We start from the raw sequence: 13,467 nt of genomic DNA, 5'->3' as shown, positions 1-13,467 counted from the left end.
TGCTTCTATGGGCTCTCTTCGCGCTCCCCACCCACGACGTCGTCAGGTCTGCTCGCGAGCGCCCACACGTGAAGCGAACAGGAACCGGCCTCTGCCCTTACTCAACATGGCCGCCGCTAGCATTCGCCCTCACAGGTGGATTGTCCCTCCCGGCTCCCGTTGCTCACCCCACTTCCTCCCCTGCCCGCAGTAGCCATGGCGGCCATGAGCCTGCTGCAGCGGGCTTCGGTCACCGCGCTGACAGCGCTGTCTGTCCGCCGTGCTGGCGCTAGACTCGGAGTCGGAAGCTTTCTCACACGGAGCTTTCCGAAGACTGTCGGTGGGTGCAGGCCTCGGAGACGCGGGTGAGAGGTGGGAGGGCTGTTTCCAGGTGACCTTGGGGACCTCCGAGCGGGGACGCAGGGACGAAGTTGGCCTGGGGTTTCTAGACGAGGCTGAGGTTTCTAGACTGGCTAGATTTCTGCAGAAATCCGATGGCCTTGTTTTAGCGTGCGTGAGGCACGATGTCACTCACCGTGCCGGCTGCTGCTTACTTGCGGCCAGGACAGACAGGCGTGGAGCTGCCGTCCGCGTCTCCCAGGGCAACACACATTTGTTATTGACGAGGAGGTCCGAACTTCCCACCCTCCGCCTCTAGTTCCCCAGTGCTGGGACTGCAGGTTTGCGCTGCAGCGCCGGGCTCACGGCCGAATCTGGATAGGTGGCACCTGTGGCTGGTTCTAACCCGCAGGTAGACTGAAGTGAAGGCTGGGATGATGCTCATAGGCACGGGTGTAGAAAGGCACCACCAGGTGACAGCTGCCTTAGGCACAATAGTAACTTCCCGTGGAGCTCACGACGTTTAGAAGTCCACAAAAATATTTTGTTTGTTTTTTAAAAGACTATAGTGTTAACGACTGTGTAAATGTTAAGGTGAGTCCAGATTGTGTCTGTTGTGTGTTAATGCAGCCGTAACTTTACTCTCTGGCAGTGCTTCTCAACCTGTGGGTTACGACCTTTTTCACAGAGGTCTCCTGAGACCATTGAAAAACACAGATATATACATTACGATTCATAACAATAGCAAAATTACAATGATTTTTATGGTTGGGGGTCATCACAACATGAGGAACTGCTTTAAAAGGTCGCAGCAATTGGAAGGAGCCTAAAAGGATTAAAGAGCTCAGGGCTCAGGACAGTCATAGTGAGGGCCTAGGAACCTGACCCGGGTCCCTCTGCTTTCTAGAAGAGTAAACATGGCTTTATTTAGTGTTCGATCTGTTTTCTCTCTCCAAAGACTCTGAAAAGTAAATGCAATGTTATTATTCCCTCATTTTACAAAAGAGGAAACCGATTTAACTAACGTTAAAAATTATTTGCCATTCTACTACGTTGGCAATAATGGTGGTGATATTTATTGAGCATCTGTTAAGTGTCAGGCACTGTTTTAAGTGTTAATTCATTTCATCCTCTTGGTCAGAGATTCACTGTCTGCCTTGTGCAGTACAGAAAAATGAAAATTTTACCCTAAAACCAAAAGCATTCTCTCCAGTCTCTAAACATCTTGTCCTGTTTTACCCGTTCTCTCCCAAGTTAAGTGGCACCGTTACGGAAGGAGGCAGTATGCACAGGGACCTTCCGGATCATGCTGGACAGGATCAGTGCTTTCAAAATTGCCAGCAAAAATTTAAGCTTAATGCAAACTCCATGTGCTAACACTACTTGGCAAAATCTTTTTGCAAACCGTTTTTTCTTATTACAAATATCCTCAGATATCCAAGTGGAGAACCTTCACATTCTCTCCCAAAGAGGGCTTGATGGAGTCTAGCTAAAGTGAAGTCTCCCAGGTTCCTCCCTCTGTACTATTCCCTACCCTTGTGGTCGATGATCTTTCTGATGAGAACAGGGAATGCCTAGTAGCTGCTCGTTCCGACCGTGGTTGTTCACCGTATCACTGCTTTCGCAGGCGTCCTGTGCCTTTGTCTCCTGAAAGTCTTCATCTCTTCCACCGTTTTCTTGAGAATCACAGAAAGGTGTTAAGCCCCTCCCCCATCTTCTTTTCTCTGGCTCTAGACTGACGTGATTGAAATCCTGGTTGCAGAATTTAGAACTCTGTGACCTTGAGTGCACACCTCTTGGTCGCGCTCTTCGTTCCTCATCTGGAAGATCTTACAGGGCAGCTGTGAAACACGGAGTAGGAGACATTTCTGGCACCATGCGCCTGGACCCATGCATTAGTCTTTTCAAAACAAATTCTAAAATACAGCATGACATTTGCCCTTTTATTTTATTTTTTCTTGGGTACTGCTGATGAAATACAAGCTGTTGCATATACAAGTCAGCTGAGTTCTTTCCCCTGGGCTGCATCCGTAAGCCCTCTTTTTCCTTTCTCTTTATAAATTTTTGAGACAGAGCCTCACTAAGTTGCCCAGGCTGGTCTTGAATACACGCTGCATTGCAGGCTGTCTGTAGTCAGACTTTTCTTTCCCACTTGCCAGTTCCCAAATAACTGACACGGAGACTTATTAATTATAAAAGCTTGGCCGATAGCTTATGCTCTTATAACTCAAATGAACTCTTATTTATCGATGTGCTGCCACATGGCTCATGGCTTGTTACCTCATTTGTACACATCCTGCTCCCTCTGCATCTGGCTGCTGACTCTCAGACTCCACCTTCTTCTTCCTAGAGCCCTCCTAGTCTGACCCTCCCACCCAGTCTCTTCCTGCCCAGCTGTGGGCCAGTCAGCTCTTCATTAACCAGTGACAGTAATACGTATTTACATTGTACAAAGATTGCTGCTCAGCGTTGAACCTGTGATGTTCCTGCCCCAATCTTCCAAGTAGCTGGATCGAGCATCGGAGAGGTGTAATTTCAGTCTAAGGTCTTCCTGCCATTGAAGCTGTGCCCTTGAAGGGAATATTGGGGCATCAGCCCCTCCTCTTCCTTTCTCTGCTTCCTGGCCACTAGAAGATGAGCAGTTTGTGCTGCTGTATGCTCCCATCATGCTTTGCAACAGGCTCAACCAGCAAGACTTCCAGCTTATGAATGGGAAACTCTGAGTCCCTCCCCATTCTAAAGCTAATGTATCACAGATATTTTTCAGGTAGAGGAAAGCTGACCAACAGATATGTGGACAAAGTATTGTGAACTAAGACGAGGAGTAGTAAAATGAAGATAATCGTTTTAACAGGCAGAGTCGGCAGAAGTAGTGGGTGGGTTTTCTGGTGTCTGGATGTGGGACTTTGGGGAGACCTAGATGTTGAGAGAGTGGGACCGAAGGTGGTGAGGACCTAATTGGGGTGGAGGAGGGCCTGGACACAAAGCTGAAGTGCCTATGTGTGTGGAGGTCAGAGGGCAACTTGTGGGGATCAGTTCTTCCACTGTGGGATCGGATGACCAAACTCAGGTTATCAAGCTTGACTGCAGTGTCCTTCCCTTCTGAGCCACCTCACTAGCCCTTCTTAGAATCATCAGTTTGTCATTAAGTGCTGAAAGACTGACAGATATAAGGACAAGGACTTAGATTTTTAGACCAGATAATTAAAATGGTACTTTTATCTGAGAATACAGAGAAAGATTATGAATGAGCAGTTTTTGATGTTTGAAATGCAGACAGAAAGTTGCTACATTGTCTTACTTAATCTTGACATCACTTGGTAGTAGTCAGCAAACTCTAAATAGCTTTCCTGAGTGACTCACATATTTAAAACCATTTATTGGAGGGGGCTGGAGAGATGGCTCTGTGGTTAACAGTGCTGATCTTCTAGAAGACCTGGGTTCAGGTCCAGTATGCACATTGCATATCTTACAATAGCCTTTAACTGTAGCTTCTGAGGGACCCTGTCTGGTGTTCTGTGTTGTGCAGGCCATTCAAAGAAGGATAATCACCTCAGAATGTAACTTGAGGCTCTCTGGCAGCAGGGAGGAACAGTTTCTGTGAACTGAACCTCAAACCTCCGTTCAGAATCATACTTATTGATTGTACACAAAGGTTGTGTTTGGGGTACAATAAGTTCCTCATACCAAAGCCCCTTAGATCTATTCTTTATGTTCTCTGAAGGAAATCCTCACACCCCTGCAACCTTAGTCCTTATTGTGTACTGTGTGTGGTACCCAGTAATTCAAGACCTCCAAGTGTGCCTGGATAGTCTTGTGACCAGTGTCATGCAATGGATGGAAAACTTCCTCAGACACACAGCCCCATAAATCATAGGAAACAATCACTGTTCTCTACCCTTATTTCTTCAAGGTCTAGGTACCTCAAACAAACATTGTACTGTTACCCTAATGACAGTGAGAAACAGTTGTTACATCCTAAGGTTGACCCTAGGTACAATGAATGACCCCACTAGATTCCCACCACAGGGCGCCATGTCTCTTACCTCCATAGGCAGCTGCATTCACCTGCATCTACCCACACACACTTGAAAAAAATAACAATTTAAAAAATCATTTATTGAAGACTTAGTCCTGTAAGCTGTGCTCATTGTACTGTTTTCAGAATGTGAGCAGATGGCCCTCCCACTTCAGCAGACAGAGACCTCAGGGCTGTGGGGAGTTGACCACTCTCAAGCAGATTTCAGGACGGCTGGTGGGAGTAGCAGTCATCAGGCGTATTTAACCAAGTGTGATTGTTAAACAGTTGGGTAATCGTATTAAGAAAGAGAAAGCAGTTCACTTTGCTAACCTCATTAATATTCTTCTAATGCAGCCAGTCCAAGCTTTCTTCCATTGTTCTTTTTTGGGGGCATGAAACATTGATACAGGTCTCACTCACCGGGTACCCCGGTTGGCTCGAACTTAGAACTCTCCTCCAGTCTCTGCCTCCTGAGTGCCCGTTGTTTGTTTTGTGTTTGCTATACAGCTATAATGATCGTTCACTGAAGCTGCATATAATTTAATCCTTCCTCTGTTCTCTGGTTGGAAGAGAAAGGTGGGCACTGGGAAAGTAGCCCAGAGGTCTCCACTAAATAGGCAGGCAGCAGGAAGGGCGAGACACGGGGCCTGACTTGGTCTCTGAAGCTCCAGGGCCCATTCCCAGTGACACTTCCTCCAAGGCCACTCTCTAAGTGTTCAGATACGAATCTATGGGGCCATTCTTGTTCAAGCCACCACACTGTCTGTACCCACTGTGGTCATTCACAGGAGTCTAGGTCCTGGGGCTTTAGAGATGCTTTGCATGGATTGCATTTTTTTAGGCTAACTATAGCCCTCTGTGTTCACTTGTCAGCATTCACAGATCTAGCCAATTATGGTTTGAAATATTTAGAAAAATAAATTGCTCCTATAACCCCTTTTCTTGTTGTTATTCCCTTACAATACAATGTAGCAATGGTTTACATGTCATTCACTGTACTCAGTATTATAAACTTAGAAATTAGAGTATATAGGAGAATGTGTGTGGGTTCTTGTGCCGATGCCATTTTATTTAAGGTTCTTAATCATCTGGAGATTTTCGTATCCATGGTACCCAGAACTAGTTCCTCATGGATGCTGACACCAAAGGACAATTGTGCACATCCCTGGGCACATGGCGTGTCAAAGGGAGCATGTCATCTGATAGAACAGCATCAGCTTCCTGCAGGATATGTTCTGTGGTCCTAAAAGGCGGGGGCGGGGACGGGGGTGGGGGGGAGCAGTTCTTGCCATTGAACATGAATAAAGGGTACCGTTCTTTCCTACATCTTACATCTTCTTAGTATCGCCATCTAGGAATTTCAGGTGGGTTCAATTTTGGGTTTCCTTTGCTGTGATGGGTGCAGTTGCTTCAGTGGGAATCTGAGCAGAAGCATAGCCGTCCCTTCTGAATAACAGTGGTCCTTCTGGGCTTGATGGCGTCTTGTCAGTCTCCATGGGACAAGAGCAGGGAAGGAATTCAGGAGGCACACTCCGCCTCCACTTATCTCCACCAAGGCTGAAATCATTCCAAATCTTTGATTTGAGGAGGAGGATATTCTTAGTCAGAGATGACTTACAAATGGATTTTGTCACGATATGATGGATGAGGTATAGCTTGGTGGTAGAAATACCTGACTGACATATGCAAGACCCTGAGTTTAGCCTAACGCGCACACAAAACACACACACACACACACACACACACACACACACACACACACACACACACACCATAGAGTGTGTAGTCTGTAATAATCAAGTTTCTGCTGAAGATTGGAGTAAACGCTGCCAGTCCTGTCCAGGCTTCACCTGGTTACTGCTAGAAACGAGAAGAAAATAGCAGCAGCAGCAGGAGCTGCCTTTGGGAGCAGCCAGTCAGTCTTTGCAGTGTGCCCTACACATTCTGATGTGCATGCAAAGCACACTTACTCACAGTGTCCAGGGTCTCCTCTGCCCACCCCCTGCACGAGCCCTGTTAAACAGTCTCACATTTCCAGCTCCTGTGCGGCACAGTGGGGACCATGGCAAGAGACTGTTCGTCATCAAGCCTACTTCATACTATGACAGTCGCTTCTTGAGGTTGCTGGTAAGTTGAAAATGTTCTTAACTACAGAATGTTTGGTGGGGGGGTTCCATTTCGGAGACGTCTTTCATTTTAAAATCACTATTTTCCCTCGGGATGCTGAGATTATGTAGTAAAGTCTTGATTTGCTGCTACATTTTTAAAAGTTAATTAGAACCTTTTCAAAGCAAGGGTTCATGTTGACTGCAGACCGAGTGCCAGCCATTCCTGCTGCTGGGGATGGGGTCTGAAGTCCCAAGTGTGTTTCCTCTTCAAGTATAAAATAAATCTGCACAAGGCCCCTGGAAGATTTCTAGTGAAGCACCTCTATTTTAGGATGTGATTTTTAAAAGAAATTTATGCTATTTGAGTACTGATTTTTAAGGGAATATTCTTAATATAGCAGTAGCGCAAATAATCCCGCTTATTTAGAATGCTACTGTGTGTATCTCATGGTCTTAAAGAAGTAACAACCAGAGGCTTACAAATGGAGGCTTGTTTGGACTCTCACTGCCCCAAAATGCTCATCCATGGACTCCCGCTGCCCGAGACTCCCCCTCCCCACTGCTCTCACTGCTTCTTCTTAGTCCTCTTTTTAAAAATTGACACAGGACCTTGTGTTATCCCAGGCTGGCCTCAAACTCGCTATGTAGCCAAGGCTGACTCAACTCCTGTTCCTCCTGCCTCCACCTCCTCAATGCTGGGTCCCCAGGTGTGTGCTATCATGGGCATGAGTGTCTTCTTACCATGACTCCAGTGACATTCAGTGGCTGAAATGCTACTGTTTCCATACTTCGTCCCAACACAGAATTTTTTTTTTGTTTGTTTGTTTGTTTTTTCGAGACCAGGTTTCTCTGTAGTTTAGGTACCTGTCCTGGAACTAGTTAGTGTAGACCAGGCTGGCCTCGAACTCCCAGAGATCCGCCTGCCTCTGCCTTCCAAGTGCTGGGATTAAAGGTGTATGCCGCCACCACCGCCCGGCTCAGACAGAGTGTTCTTTATTGCATTGCTTTAACCAAGAAGTCAAAAGTCATTTCACATATTGTACTAAATAGTTGTGTTTAATAACTAAATCAGAGAGAGAAAAGTAACAGAAATCAGTGATTCTGATTCTCAAATTGACATGTTTCTTTAGTAGGGATATTAAGGAAATTGAATGAGGATAATTTCAGTGTGAGAAGTAGCAAAGATCATGAGAAACCGTTTTCTTTTTCCTCATAGAAATTCTACCTTATGTTGACTGGGGTTCCAGTTCTGATTGGCATAACGCTGGTGAACATATTTATTGGTAAGTACATCATCTAGGCTCACTCCACGAATTGATAACATTTGTAAACATATACACAAGTTTTTAAAAAGGAAATTATGAACATTTCCATTAGTTACATTTGTCACAGACAGTGTAAGGAAGGAAGGTTCATTTTGTCATGGTTTCAGAGAGACACTGGTCTGCCATGAGGTGGATGCTGGAGTGGGAAGGCACCAGGAAGCAGGGGAAGCTTGCTGGGACCAGGGCGGTCTTGACCTTTAGAGATTGTTCTTAGTCACTAGTTCATCTCTCCAGCTTTGGGACTGTTAAAATAGTGCATGAGCCTGTGGGGACATTTCTGTTGTGTGGAGGCCACTTGTTTGTTTCCCAACCGCCTGGCAGCTCAGACCTGAAATAACCACACAGAAATCACATTATTTGCAATACTGTTTGGCCAATACCTTAAGCTTATTTCTAGCTAACTCTTATATTTTAATTTAACCCATCTCTATTAATCTGTGTATCGCCACGTGGCTGTGGCTTACCAGGTTAAGTTCTGGCATCTGTCTCTGGTGGGGCTCATGGCTTCTAACTCTGCCTTCCTTCTCCCAACATTCAGTTTAATTTTCCCCACCTACCTCTGTTCTGCCCTGCTCTGCTATAGGCTCAAAGCAGTTTTTTTTTATTAACCAATGGTATTCACAGCATGGAGGTGGCTTCTGAAGCCTCATCTTCCTTCTCCCTTGTCCAGCTACTGTTCTGTTGCTGTGAAGCAACACCATGACCATGGCCACTCTTTTTTTTTTTTTTTTTTGGTTTTTCGAGACAGGGTTTCTCTGTAGCTTTTGGTGCCTGTCCCGGAACTAGCTCTTATAGACCAGGCTGGCCTCGAACTCCCAGAGATACGCCCGCCTCTGCCTCCCAAGTGCTGGGATTAAAGGCATGCACCACCACTGCCCGGCAGACCTTGGCCACTCTTAGAAAAGAAACATTGAATTGAAGGCTTGTTTACAGTTTTGGAGGTTTAACCCATTATCATGGTGGGGTCATGGGGGCATACATGCTGCTGAAGCAGTAGTTGAGAGAGCTACGTCATGATCCATAAGCAGAAAGAGAAGCTGTGTCTGGTGTGGACTCCAGCCTCCATGATACACTTCCTCTAACAAGGCCACACCTCCTTATCCTCCTAATCCTTTCAACAGTTCTGCTCCCTGGTGATGAAGCATTCAAATAGATGGTATGGTGGGGGGCATTCTTATTCAAACCACTACTTTTCCTTTTCTAGAATCAGCCTTGACAAGCTGGATCAGGGAAATAGAGTAACAGTGGGGAAGAGAGTGAAAGAGACAGACAGACAGACAGACAGACAGACAGACAGACAGAGACAGGCACTGACTGACTGAGTCTCTGACATCGAATACACACTAAAGGTCTTCTGAGCAGTATCTTAAAGTGCTGAATTGTAGGAAGAGGCTGCTCTTTTGTTTTCGAGTTGCCCAGACCTGAAATAATCACACAGAAACTGTATTAATTACAATACTGTCTGGACAATTGTTTAAGCGTATTTCTAGCTAGCTCTTATATCTTAAATTAACCCATTTCTATTAATCTGTGTATCACCTTGTGGTTATGGCCTACTGGTAAGGTTCTATCTGGCATCTGTCTACTGCAGCAGCTTCATGGCTTCTCTCTGAGTCTGCCTTCTTTTCCATTTCTGCTTGTAATTCCCCCCTTTCCCTATTCTGTGTTACAATAGGCCCAAAGGAGCTTCTTTGTTAACCAATGGTATTCACAGCATACAGAGGGGAACCCCACATCACTGAATTATTTTGAATCTTAGAATATTCTGTCTGGTAGATTTACAGAGGAACAAAAAGTAAAAACAAACAGTGTATCCTTTATTATGTCTCGTTATATAAGAACAAAATGGGAGGCTCTGCTGAGGTGTTGGAGGTCCCGTCTTACACTTAGAAGATGGATAAAAGCCCCTCCCAAGGGGACTGATCTTCCCCATGAATTAGCACATTAGAGGAAGCAGCCTGTGGAACCATGAGAAGCTGGCTGCTGGCTGCGTGAAGGGCTGGTGTGGAACTGGTGGCCGTCAGTGCTAACCTGGGGTCATCATCATTTTCTCTCACTAGGTGAAGCTGAACTTGCAGAAATCCCAGAAGGCTACATCCCAGAACACTGGGAGTATTACAAGGTTTGCATAGCTCTTTAGAATTCTTATTGGATAGCTTATTAATGTGTTAAATGTCTTAATTAGGCAGTTATGATATAGGTTTTCAGGGTTTTTTTTTGTTTTTTTAAAATATTTTATTTATTTATTTATTTATTATGTATACAGTATTCTATCTGTGTGTATGCCTGCAGGCCAGAAGAGGGCACCAGACACCATTACAGATGGTTGTGAGCCACCATGTGGTTGCTGGGAATTGAACTCAGGACCTTTGGAAGAGCAGGCAATGCTCTTAACCACTGAGCCATCTCTCCAGCCCAGGTTTTCAGTTTTTTACATCAAGTAGATGGTGCATTTTAAACTTAAGAATTCTTTTTTAGATTTATTTTATATGATTGGGTATTTTGCCTAAATATATGAATGTGCTCCACATGTGTGCTTGGTATCCGAGGGGTAACCCGGAGTTACTGATGGCTGTGAGCCACTATGTGTGCTTGGTACCTGAGGAGTAACCTGGAGTTACTGATGGCTATGAGCCACTATGTGGATGCTGGGAATTGAACTCAGATCCTCTGCAAGAGCAGCAAGTGATCTAAACTATTGAGCCACTTTCCTCGCTCACAATATTTTTTAATTTTTTTGTAAGTAAAGATTCTTGGTACCTTTTCATTAAAAAATTATGTTAAGCCTTATAGGCTAAATTAAATCTGCTTATTTATGCAGCCTGGTGGAAAGATGTTTGCATTTGGATCAGTAGCCTCTGGTCTGCCCCCTGCCCTGCCCTGCCCTGCTCTTAAGCTGCAGCCCCAAGTGCAGTGTGAAGGGAGCACATGGCTCAGAACTGAAGCAGACTGATCAAATGCTACCACCTTGGTGCTTTTCTCAGACGTGGGGCAAGAGTGTGAACCTAGTGGTGGACATGATTGAACACATGTGAAAGTTGTTGACATAAACAGCAGTCAACCAGAAAAGCAAACTTCCTTCAGAAGGTAATTGATTCTAAACAAATTTTCCCTTAGCACCCAATATCAAGATGGATTGCCCGAACTTTCTATGATTGTCCCGAAAAGAATTATGAAAAAACCATGGCTATCCTCCAGATTGAGTCTGAAAAGGCTGAATTGAGGTAGGAGAAAGGGCTGGGAAGGAGAAGGCGTGCCTGGTGGGACGGCTGGGGAGATGCTGGCTCATATTGAAAGGAATGTTCTCTCTCTCTCTCTCTCTCTTTCGGATAGTTATGGGTATATGTCTGTCTGTGTGTGTGTTTATCACGTGTGTGTAGGCCCTGGGAGGCCACAAGAGGGCATCAGATCTTCTGGAGCTAGAGTTGCAGGCCTTTGTGAGCCAGCAGACATGAGGCAGCAGCTGTCTCTCTAGCCCTGGAAAGGACTCTGAATAAGCTACTCTGTGCACACAGCACCCCCTGCACATGTCATAGAAGCCATAGAAACTGCCCTGTAATATGGCGATTAGAAATTGCCATATGCAACCCTTTTGGGCTGTCTCTAGAGGAAATGCTCGTCTGATATTAGGTTACATCAGTGCAGTTGGCTAGCACCTCCAGGATCTGTTTCTGCCTCCTCAGCATTGGAATACGAGCCCAGATATTTTACATAGGTTTTGAGATTGAAATCACATCCTTGCAAGGCCAGCTCTTTACTGACTGAACCATTTCCTCAGCCTTGGGGGTTTTGTTATTTTGGTTTTTGGCTGTATCTTACTTTTTGTTTTGTTACTTAATTTTTCTTATTTTTATAAGAACTTTCTACATGAGTATTATATTTGCATCATTTCTGGTCCTTCAAACTCTCCCCCTCCCCTCCTCAAATTTATGAACTCTTTCTTTAATTACAATAGTTACCCATTTGTTTAATTATATTTAGAAGAGTAGGGAAAAGAAGGATTGAATATAGTTGTTTGTAAAATGTTAAGTAAGCTCTTCAGGTCACAGGCACAGAGTCTATAATCTCATGGCTAGAAAGGTAATGCCTAGGAAGTGATTTTGCAGTTGCCCATTTCTGGTCATAAAAAGATTAATTTGTGTATTTCGGAGGGTCAAGGTTTGATAGTGAAGGGGTGGCCTTGGATGTATTGTAGGGAAGGCTTCTTGTGTAGTTCAGGTCACCCAGTTCAAGAAGGCTGAGTTTGGCGCTGAGTTGAGGATGTTTTTCTTGACTCTGATTTTCCCCTTCTGATTTAACAACTGAATGTCACATGTAGGCCACTCAGATGCTGGTGAGAGAGACTCCACTTCCTGTGGAGAAGTTGCCTTTCCTAACAGTGATAGCAGAGACAGCAGGCCCTTCCCACAACGGGGGCATATCACCCACAGCACAGGACTCTCACATTGGTAGGCATTCTGGGAAGACAGACAAGCATTGTCACACAGCCACGGGGCAGGGCCTGTGGGGAGCCCTGATCAGTGTAAGTGAGGCACATGGGCAAAGTCAGGAGTGCCTGACTTGGTAGAGGTGTAGGGGATGTCTGCCAGACTCTCACGTGTACAGTGAGTGATTAAATCTGTAGCTGGGATTGTTGGACCATTTTCTTTTTTATTAATTTTTTAGTGTATGAAATAATGGCTTCCCTGATGGCATCTTCATAAACACATTTCATTTTATGTTAATCATCTTCACCTCCCATTTACCTTCTCTTATCTGCTCTCCTCTTTCCTGTTGATCTCTTCCTGTCCTCCTTCCTCCCTCCCACAGGCCCCATGCTGCCCCCAATAGTTTTCCATCTGCTTTGATAGCCTGTGTATATCTGCATAATCTGTATACATCAGTGTGTATGAAGTCTGAATTCCACCTAGGAATCCAAACACAGTATGTTCATCTGGCTTTGCCATTTAACACGATGATCTCCTGCTTCCTGGGTTTTTCTGCATATGGCACTATTGCATTTTCTTTGTGACTGAATAGAACTCCATTGTGCCCATGAGCCACATTCATCTGTCGATGGACCGCTAGGCTGCTTCCATATCTCGGCTGTTGTGGACAGGAGCATGGATGGTCAGCTGTGTGTAACTGTGTGCTGTGGCGGTTCTGTTTTGTTTTGTGAGCCTTGTGCTGACTGCAGTAGCGGCTGCACCTGCCTGTGTCCGTGCTCACGCTCACTCTTCCTGTTCCCTTTGTTTCAGGTTAAAGGAGCAGGAAGTTCGAAGACTGATGCGGTCCCGGGGTGACGGGCCCTGGTTTCAGTACCCAACCCTTGAGAAGGAATTCATTGATCATTCTCCAAAAGCAACTCCTGACAACTGATCCATTTGTCTAAGAACAGCATGTTCTTTCTAGTAGAAAGAAATGAATAAATATTCTGTATTTTTGCTCTGGTGCACACCGCCTTCCTTGGATGTTTCTTCGTGTGGTTCAGGTGTTGTATTCCATGTGGACTTTTCAGCTTCATCTGTTGAGATTTATGGGGTGGTAATAAGAACTGGAGATCCGGGGCACTGTTGTCTGGCAGGTGGAGTGCAGCGGTCCCGGGAGTGTTCAGGGCCTGCAGTTATCTGTGTACTGCACTGCAGATGGTGGTTATTCAGGACTACTTGGATTTTAACTTTCGTGAGAAATACTGGACCAACCGCATAAAAATGTT

General features: G+C 45.2%; 1 protein-coding gene across 1 annotated transcript; it reads left to right on the top strand.

Annotated features, from left to right (window-relative positions):
* Positions 1 to 133: 133 nt before the first annotated feature.
* On the top strand, positions 134 to 13,206 carry Ndufb5 (NADH:ubiquinone oxidoreductase subunit B5). Its single transcript, XM_075950869.1, has 6 exons — positions 134 to 319; positions 6,378 to 6,466; positions 7,664 to 7,730; positions 9,833 to 9,894; positions 10,890 to 10,996; positions 13,010 to 13,206. Exons 1-6 carry the CDS (start codon positions 196 to 198, stop codon positions 13,128 to 13,130), a joined length of 570 nt encoding a protein of 189 aa, XP_075806984.1. The 5' UTR covers positions 134 to 195; the 3' UTR covers positions 13,131 to 13,206.
* The last annotated feature ends 261 nt before the right edge of the window (positions 13,207 to 13,467 follow it).

Source organism: Microtus pennsylvanicus, chromosome 16 (assembly GCF_037038515.1).
Source record: "Microtus pennsylvanicus isolate mMicPen1 chromosome 16, mMicPen1.hap1, whole genome shotgun sequence".
Taxonomy (NCBI): domain Eukaryota; kingdom Metazoa; phylum Chordata; class Mammalia; order Rodentia; family Cricetidae; genus Microtus; species Microtus pennsylvanicus.
Note: the sequence above shows the minus strand (reverse complement) of the source record. Positions and strands in the feature narration are given on the sequence as shown.